This window comes from Rhagoletis pomonella, unplaced genomic scaffold, assembly GCF_013731165.1.
Source record: "Rhagoletis pomonella isolate Grant_MI unplaced genomic scaffold, Rhpom_1.0 Rhpom_scaffold_00002, whole genome shotgun sequence".
NCBI classification, from domain to species: Eukaryota; Metazoa; Arthropoda; class Insecta; order Diptera; family Tephritidae; genus Rhagoletis; species Rhagoletis pomonella.
The window spans coordinates 109206396-109216441 of NW_023458556.1; the positions used below are offsets into that span (position 1 = coordinate 109206396).

Here is a 10046-nt window from a genome sequence, read left to right on the forward strand (position 1 = left end):
AACAGAATACTTACAGTGAAAATAACAAGGATCGGGTGACTACAACATATATCTTCCATACATCTGATTGTTCAGATATGGGATTTTACTGTAAAACTTCTTTATTTGAACAGCTAAAACCGATAAATTTCGTAAGATATTTTATAAATAATAATACAAAGTCTACTGAGAAAATCATCAAAATCTATGCTGTATAAGCTTTATCTCCTATAGCACTGATTGTTCAGATACCAGTTTTTGCCATATATCTCCTTTATGTAGGAAACTAAACCCAATAAATTGTGTTACCGGTTTACATACCGATCACATAGCAGTGAAAATCACTTAGATTGGTACCATATAAAGTATATCTTCCATACCTCTGATTGTTTAGATGCGATTTTTTATATAAGTATGTAACTCCTCTATCGATGTATGCAGATGTATTCAAAATCAGTAATCTGTCAAACTAAAATTTGCAGATGTTCATGAAAGGTATGAAGCCTTCGGCATAGCCGAAGACAGCGCTGCTCTTACTTGTTCATAGTTCAAAAATTTCCTTAGCTTTTCAGCAAAACAAAGGGGATTTAGTACCAAAACAGAAGCTAGAAATTGAACATAAGCTAGGCACACACGGCAAACATACTTTTTCGATCTGCACACAATATGTTAGTGTTTGGCCGAGCTTCACCTCCGATTCGTGGCGTGCGCCTTGATGTTGTCGCAAAAAGTGGAGGGACCTACAGTTTTACGCCGACTCCGAACGGCGATTGAATTTTTATAAGAATCTGTTATTAATGTCAGAAATACACTTTTTTCTTTAATTTTATTTTTTGATGTTGTTTGGAAAACTGGGCTCTGCAGAATGGTAGCGCGCACTGCTAACCACTATACTGCAGCGGTCGCTAATTGTTAGTTTTTGAAAATTTTTAAATCTTTATTCTTTTGCAATCATATTTGTTATAGGGCTGGGTAACTCATTGAATTTTATCGAGTTAACTCAATAACTCAAGCTCCTTTTAATGGGACGGCTCAGTGAGGTGGCACAAATGAGCTATAACACTCTGCTGTCGAGGCAACACAGCCTAGAGTTGGTTAGCGCTGTTAGTTAGCACTATTCAGCTGATGAGCGCTGCAGAGCTGGTTTGCACTATAGAGCTGTTAAAAGGAATAGAGTTGGTATGTGCTGTAGAACTGATGAGCGCTGTGGAGTTGGTTTGTACTGTAGAGCTGTTAAGGCCAGTATGCAGCTCTCAAGAAAACGGTCAAGAAACAAGTAATTTTTAGCAAAAAAAAAAACCGACTTCAACTCCCATATAAAAAAAAATATATATATATATAAATCTCATGATCCGCTGATCCGATCTTAACCAGATTAGTATGGGACCACCTCTGAGGCACTACCTTTCCGATGCAAAAAGAATTATCGAAATCGGTTGACGCGGTCCAAAGTTATGCGGTAACATACATAAAAAAAAAAAAAGATTCCGACGAACTGATAACCTCCTCCTTTTTTGGAAGTCGGTTAAAAAGCTGCCATTATTTCGTGTGTGTGTCCAAGAAACTTTGCCATCTGATACTGTTGCCTCACTCTTTCCTCAAGAAATAATAGAACGGGCATATATTTCTGTTTCAAATATGGATTGCCTTGCGCTCTTTTTTCACAAAAAACGTTAGAAAACCGTAATAGAAAGCGTAGCAAATTTCTTAAGAACTAGTACCCTATTCTTAAGAAATTTGCTACGCTTTCTATTACGGTTTTCTAACGTTTTTTGTGAAAAAAGAGCACAAGGCAATCCATATTTGAAACTTAAGGAAATTTAACACAACAAAAATTCTTTGCCATTTCTTGTACGTCATTTTATATGGAGTTTTCGCTTTTCTTGAGAGCTGCATACTGACCTTTAAGAGGAAATTAGTTGGTATGCCCTGTGGAGCTGGTGCGCGGAATAACTTGATCGAATTGTAAATTTTCACAACTATTAAATTTTACGCAATTTTCTCGTCTTTATTTTTATTCTTTACTCTGAGTACCGACTATGTGACGAATATTTATTGAGTTACTGAGTCATATTTTTTTTTCGAAGTGAGTCTGAGCGTGCGACACACTGCTGGGGGTCATCTCAATAGCTCCACTCAGCGCTGAGTTACCCATCTCTACATTGTTAGGTATACCCTTATGTACAAACATTAGTTCACTAACTAAAATATTTATCAAACTCTTGGAGTGTTCGAACCAGTCATATGATAATAAGTAATCCGCAATTTTCTTTTATGTGAAATAAAGTTGTACGATCGGGTTTAACCCATAACCCCCCTTTGAGTTCGCCGCTACTGAATTCTATAAACCCTGCAAACCAAAGTTCCCGAAATCTTAACGAAATCTTTAGGAGTATCTGATTTCTGTAACGATTTTTTGAATTATATGAAGTAGTTGACACGAACTCGTAAAGAAATTTCTGTACGAAAAATAAAGAAAATTCTGAAAAAAGTCTGCAAGAAATTCTTCACATAGCAGCATTATTTTCATTTCTTCACCGATTTTCTTCCGAAATTTCGTAAAAGAATGGAAGTGTGCGTAATTTATTTCATTTTAGAAAATTCGGAAAAAAATCGGATGGGATCTTTCCGTATTCGTTAAAATTTCTTTACGATTCAGAATACTCTGAAAAAATGGTTTGCAGGGAACTGTCAGTTTTCACAAAATTTAAAATGTACATGTGTAGTTTAAATTGCAATGAAAATTGTGTTGCTAGCTTCATGTTGCCAACATGTTTCAAGCTTTTTAACAGCTTTCATATTTCACAGAAAGAAATTTTGACAGTTTTTTCACGTGAAACAGGAACAGAATACTATGCTTAAGAAGCTAAGGAGCAAATGAATTTTTTTAGCTCTTTGCTCCAGCTCCGCTCCAGCCAAAATCCTTAGCTCCTTACCTCCCTGCTCCTTTGCTCCGCTCCGCTTCGAAGCCCTGCATGAAATGGATTATTATTATTGTTATTGCATTCTCTACCCAACGGTATTAGGTTGTCTTAGCAAAGGTTTGTTACATCCAAGGCTGCCTAGATTTAAGATGTTAAGTTTTTAGTCAGAGCGAGGTGATTGATAAATATTTCAATTACATTATTCCCTTAATTAAAGTTGAATTTGTGTTTTTAAACAGGTGGCGATCCTCCCAATGAAGTATATTGTAACAATTTGTCTAACTTATTAAATAATTTAAAATGAATTTTTAACAGGTGACTTAAGTGCACATTCACTGGCCAGGAGCTTTAATTTGAGAGCTCATTTTTGAATATTGTATGAACGGTGGAGATCTGACGATATTACAATTTATAATAGGTGTGTATGGTAACAAATAATCAGTACTAATTTGTACTGGGACCTGCAAATTTTTATTGGAAAAGTGTATAATAACCCAAAAAATGTGCAAGAGAGCACTGAATCGAGAGCGGGAGATCTGCAAATTGTTGCTGGTGAAATTTTTACTAGCAGAAATTATCCAGCAGAAGAAGAACAAGAATAAAGGTCAAAACCTGCCATTTGTTGAATTGGTTAAACATAAACAAAAGTAAAATGAGTGGAAATCAAAATATTAATGATGTACTGGACTGTGTAGGTGCTTGTGTGTAAAGTAAATTAAAACTGATTTATAAATAGTAAAATGTTTACAGCAGAATGTCAAAACAGTGCAACAACTGTTCACCTGCAGGTTTTTACTAGTTTTGTGTTCAATAACTTTTTCTGCTAGTTTTCTCTTCTTCTCAATTTTACGCTCTATATTGCTTTTACGCTCTATATTGCGTTTACGCTCTCGCTGAAATTTTTACTGACGAAGTTACTATACATAACTAATATTTAACAGCATCGGCGCGATTTAGCTAGGTAACCCATGTGCAATTTGTCAATGTATATAATCCTTATCATCGTCAAATAACAGATGAGGGTAGGTATATGTATGTATTCTATATTTGTAGTACCATATCGTAGATTATAAGTTTGTTTCCGTGATACACAATTCACAAATACCATTACGAATTTTTTACACTGCATTAGAGTGGTTCACACTCTTTTTGAAGACTCATAAACGCTACATCAAAATATTGATATTTGTGATAAAAAAGAGACACGCATTTTTTAATTTTGAAAAAAGATCTAGGGTCGACCGACCAGCGGGTTTTTATAAACACGCTGATTTCTCTTTTTTTTTTTCGAGGCATGTTAAAATGCAGCTAAAAATGTGGTTTTTACATGTAATTAGTTACTCTGGTATAATTGGGGAACATTCTCTTAATTACATACATACATACCTGTCTTATACGGGTGACAAACGGGCTCGATTATTTGCATAACAGCCTTTATTTGCATTAACTCATGGCATTTTCCTCTTTCAAATACGATACGAATTTTCGATGACAACACTGGTAAAAACGGCCAGCTGTTGTCTTTTGTACAAGTACGCAAACAAAGAAGAGAGTTTGGCGTCCGTGGCAGCCGAGTGGTGAGAGTTGCGAGCTACAAGCCTGTAGTTGCCAGGTTCGATCCTCGGTGGGAGCGATTACCATAAATTTTTTGTGGTTATTATATATTTTATTTTATTTATATATTTAATTTTACTTTATTTTATTTTCATTTGCTTTATTTTGTATCACATTTTTTATTTTACTATTAGTTAATTAAAATTTTTAGAGTTGAATTTTATTAACAACTAACTGAAAGCAACGTTAAAAAATATAGAACTTATGAAAAAATAAATAAAAACGAAATAAATGAAAATTCTTCTGGCCGTGGGACTGGAACCCACGACCTTGCGGGTCGTTAATCCGCATAACTTCCGCCTGTCAAGGCAAAATTATTATGCGAATGTATGTATGTGCTAGTTTATCTGCATAAGCATGCCCATCTGTCTCGCGTTTTAGACAGTTAGAATGGGCCTTGTGCCCGAAAATGTGTTTTCGAAAAAAGACTTCTAAAATTAAAACGTTGTTACTGAACGACTTACGCATTGTCATGGGTTGGAACTTGTTACTAGGGGGTTTCTGGAGTTGCTAATTAGGAATCTGAAGTCAGTTTTTCAAAATTCCAAATGGCGGATCCAAACTGGCGATCAATTTTTTTTTAATTATTGGATTTGTTCGAAACCCGGCACTCGGAAGTTTTTGGGGTCGCAGATTACGAATCTGAAGTCAATATTTTTAAATTCAAAATGGCGGATCCAATATGGCGATCAAATTCAAAAAAAATACTAAAATTAAAACGTTGATACTGAACATTGTTAGCTTTGTCAACGGTTGAAAGTCGTTACCAGTGGGTTTCTGGGGTTGCCGATTACGCATCTGATATCAGATTTTCCAAATTCAAAATGCGGTGGCGTTCAAATTTGAGGTAGCGTTTATGAATTAAAAAAAAAAAAAAGTTTAACCACTCAACACAACATACTTAAAAGGGCCCAAGGCGAAATTAATAAGGATGTGAATTTTTCGCCGGGAAGAACTTTACGTCAAAATTATTTGTTTGTTGTAAATTATACTAATGACAGTATGAATATCAGCGTATAAATCGTTAGTGTAATTTTTTACTTATATACCGCTGACACCACCTTATTAAATTCGCCTTGAAAGGCCCATACACGATACCAGCATGCTGGCGCGATCAAGTGTTCATGTCAGCCGATTGACCGTGTATGTGTTTGTGATGTGATTGTACCCAGTGTTGCCGTTTTAGCCCTTTGGTGGGTAGATTTAGCTACCACATACTTTTTTTGGCAACATAAATTTAAAATTTCCCCTAGACCTTTTCTTAGCCCTTGGGAGAATTTATTCACACTTGGCATGAAAAAGTTGTATATGCTTAATTTGATCTAATTTTTTTCATTTATGTAAGAGATGCGTTTTTAAACTAAGAAAGACTGATATATATACATATATGTATTGTATGTTCCTTACGTTTTTATACATACATACTGTAAAAGTGTTAGGGCTGTAAACTTATCTATTAACGATTTAACTATAGTTTAAAATAGATAAGTTTACGGCCTTTAATATGCTTAATTTGTTAAATGGCCCATCAAGTCGATTGACCGTGTATGTTCTTGTGGTGTGATTGTACCAGCTGCTGTTGCGACTTCAAAAACTATTTGAAAATTTTATGATTGTACCAGTATGTTGGTGTCGTGAGTGGTGAAATTAGCTCAATTTTCTAAGTAAAAAGTATTTTGACGGAAATTTCTTCACTATATGAGTCAAATCCGTGTTTGTGTTCACGATATTGTAGTTGTGAATTAAAAAAAAAAACAATGTTTAACAAAATGGTAGAAAAATTATGAATTTTCGGCTGTAATCATTTCGATCTTTTCTGGACCTGTAATCATTTCGATCTTTTCTGGACCTCATTTGTAAAAAAATAAATACTGTACCAGCATGCTGGTATATGCTGGTTATATGCTTCGAGCCTAATGGTACAATACAATACAAAAAGGTTTTTGGTTGGATAAAATATTAGCTTTTTTCCACAGTTCATTGTTTTTCTATACCATTACTTATTGAAAATGTTTACGTGTATACTTATATATGTATATGTAAATAACAAATTTTAGCTACTATTTTTAGCCACAACGGCATTTTTTTTAGCTCTTTTTAGCCCTTTTTTTAAAGGAATTTCGCTACCACTAAAAATGATTCGCGGCAACACTGATTTTACCAGCTGCTGTTGCAACATCAAAAATGATTTGATATTTTTATGATTGCACCAATATATGTATATACTTGTGTCGTATAAGGTGAAATCACCTTTTTTTAAATCGTCCACCAGTATTTTGGCGGAAATTCCTTGCACAATATGAGTCAAAGCCGTGTTTTTGGAAAATAAAAAGTTCACAATATTGCAATTGCGAATTAAAAACCAGTGTTATGAAAAGGTGTTAGGAAAATTAGCAAACTTCGACTGTATTCATTTCGATCTTTTCCGCACCTCATTTGTAAAGAAATAAAAATAGTACCTTGACGGCGCCAACTCTAGTTTTTTTTTGCTTGTTGATTCCAGCAAACTAGCGATGTGTAAATATTTAAGAAACTTACAAAAAATATAGCTCGGAACTGCTTTGAAGTTGGATAGTTGAGTTTGCGACACTGATAACATTCGCACTACCAGTTGAATATGAATCTACACAGCTGCTACCCCATTCAGATCGACACTGCGTCCAAGGTAGTAACGACTGGCATGAAACCACCAAGTAGTACAAAGTCAATGCCAATAGAGATGAATAGTAAGTTATGATACATATAGTTGCCAGCGCTTGACCGTATCCAACACCTAATTTTAGAAGTAGCAAAAAAGCGAAATTCAAATTATTTGGGCGGAAAAAATACGTATAGAATATTGAAAATACCTAGAAAAGAAGGGCATACACTCCAAATCTTCACTGAGCCTTTGCTAGTGAATTGGCCTAGAACCATTTCAAGGTAATACATTGGCTTCCCTTAAACGAAAGAATATACATACATAATTAACAATTCTGTTAGTAATAATGCATGTGAAAAAAGTAAAGTCCGAATTTTAATGCTCTCATCCCCTAGGAGGTTTCGTAGATATGGTTCTTGAATATCAATATTTTTCGATCGTAAAACTATGTTTCTCTCCACGAGACTTTCAATAACAGTACCCAATTTTTTTATTTTACCGTTACTAACCTATGAATGTCTGCGAGACGTTAGGTTTTTAAAGTTTTCGCTCTTGCTCTCGCTTTCGCGAAATGAAGATAGAAATCGGTGGTATTTCTATTTAAAATGAAGAACATTTCTAAATAAAATGCATTTAAATAATAAATACACATTTGTAAACTCCATTTCTGAGAAAAAAATTCATACAGTTTTTATTACAATAAAATTAAAGCTAGCAAACCAAGATACGTCTCACAGACGTATGGTTATGTTCTCAGCAATTTTCAGTAGGGTTATCAAAGCAGGGTTAAGAGAAAAAGAGTTTTCCGATAAAAAAAATATTTATTTTCAAGAATTCTATATGTACATTTTTACTAAACATTGTTTTACCCCCATATTTGTAAAATATAAATTTAAAAATATAATCTGTAAAATATATATTTCAAAATAAAAAAAAACAGGGGTACAAGTATTTACGTATTTATAGTTTTTCGATAACACACATACCTATCAGAAAGAGAATTATAATATATGGAATAAGAAAAGCTCCTCCTCCATTCTCATAAGCTGTAAAAGGAAATCGCCACACGTTTCCTAGTCCGACTGACATCGAGATGCATGACATAAGAAACTCCAATCCATTTGACCAGTTGGGTCGCTCCACAGGAGTTTTTTCACCGTCTTTGTCATTTTTGGTCGGAATCTAAAAAAAAAATAAAACATTTTTAGAATAAATATATTGCAAGCAACATAAATTTAAAATAAGATAATAGTAAAAAAAAAAATAATTTTAAAACAAGCTTTCTGAAAATGAACGAAATCGTAACCAGGGTAAATTATTACCGAAATTGGTAGAAAAAATTTGGGTTGGTAAAAAGGTAAATTTTTGTTCATTTTGGTAGATTTCTGTTAAAGTATTTTGTTTGAAACACAAATAAACTTTTCGTTCCCGCTTTATTTCTCGTAGTTATCTGTATATTATAAATTTCTTTCCACATTGTTTGTTATGTATACTAAACTTCCATCGACTATAAAAATTCAGATTTAAAACTCGAAATTTAGACGAAAATTTTTGTAATTTTTTCAGCTTGAATACTTGATTTTTATGGGTTTGGTTAAATCGCAAGCAATATTCTTATACAAACCGAAATAGCAAACAAAAAAAAATAATTACTTGAACAACATTGTGAATGTAACAAAAATCACCAAGGGTTTTTTTGAGTCACTGTATTTGTCTGTAATAAATCCAGTTGAATTTTTTTGCAATTGATGAAGTTTCGTTGTTGCCTATGTTTCATCACTTTCACTTTGGTTGAAGGAAACCGAGAAGATGTCATTAATATGATCTCAAATACCATATCAATAGTTAAATAAAAAGTTCCTTAATAAAATATTTTAATTTCTATGGAAATAGAACAAAACTATAGTTTTTATTAGAATAGCTAAAAAAAAGTTATTGGTAGATATTTTCCAGATTTGGTAAATTCTTTTCAAGTGGATGGTAAATATTTTTTTTTTGGTCAGTGGCAACCCTGATCGTAACTTAAATACTAGTTTCCCAAATGTCTTGACTCCTGCGCCACTCATCGGATTAACTCATCTTTCTTATTGCGTTGTCATCGGGTTTTAAGCCAAGTCTGAAGTTTCAAGTCTCTAGATTATCGCGAAAGTGGTCAAAAATTGATTGCGAAACTCCACCCAAACAAACATACTTACGTATATACATACAAACAGAGCAAGTAAAATAAAAGCTTGTAAAAGCTCTTGATTAAATCACTTGGTAAAAAAAATATACATATCGCCCTTTTACTGCACCACTGTCACACTTCAAGAAATAAATACGTCTAAATTAGAGCGAAACACGGTGTTGTGTAAAAAGGTCAGCGAAAGTAACGTCAACTGACACTATTTCTCATCAGCAGGAAGTCTTTCTTCTTCCTCTTATTTGGCCACAGCGATTTTGGCCTGGTTCAACAAAGCATGCCCGTCGTTTCTCTTCTGTTCTAAGTGGAAAGGCCATCGCAGATATTTACTAACTTTTCGTACAGAAATTAAATGTACTCAAAATTTCTCATGAAGAAATTATGTCCTAAAATGGCATCCATTTCGGAATCACATTCTGTACAGTCCGAGTGGGATTGCTCCATTTCCGCCGCACTGTGTTCTGTTTTGAGAAAAAATTGACAAAATCAAATATCTCCCGATCCAAACCAGATAGAGACACAAACTAAACGGCATTATAAAGCCCGGATACTGGTGAATACAGGAAAATTATTCAGATTCTTCAAAAACAGTTTCTCGACCTTGAATTCCAAGGTCAAAGTTCAACTAAAAAAAAAATTTATATATAAAAGCAAATATCTAGCGATCGAAAATTAATAGAGACCTAAATGAAATAGTATTTTAAAC

General features: G+C 33.8%; 1 protein-coding gene across 2 annotated transcripts in view; it reads right to left on the reverse strand.

The window, feature by feature from the left end:
* The window catches only part of LOC118734313 (sodium-dependent nutrient amino acid transporter 1), a gene marked incomplete at its 5' end in the record, with an annotated part of 164808 nt that extends 156494 nt beyond the window's left edge, over positions 1 to 8314 (reverse strand). For both annotated transcript variants that reach the window (XM_036464036.1, XM_036464035.1), the window contains 3 exon segments: positions 7056 to 7290; positions 7367 to 7456; positions 8145 to 8314. In XM_036464036.1, the coding sequence (XP_036319929.1) occupies positions 7056 to 7290; positions 7367 to 7456; positions 8145 to 8314 (495 nt within the window).
* Between the last annotated feature and the right edge of the window lie 1732 nt (positions 8315 to 10046).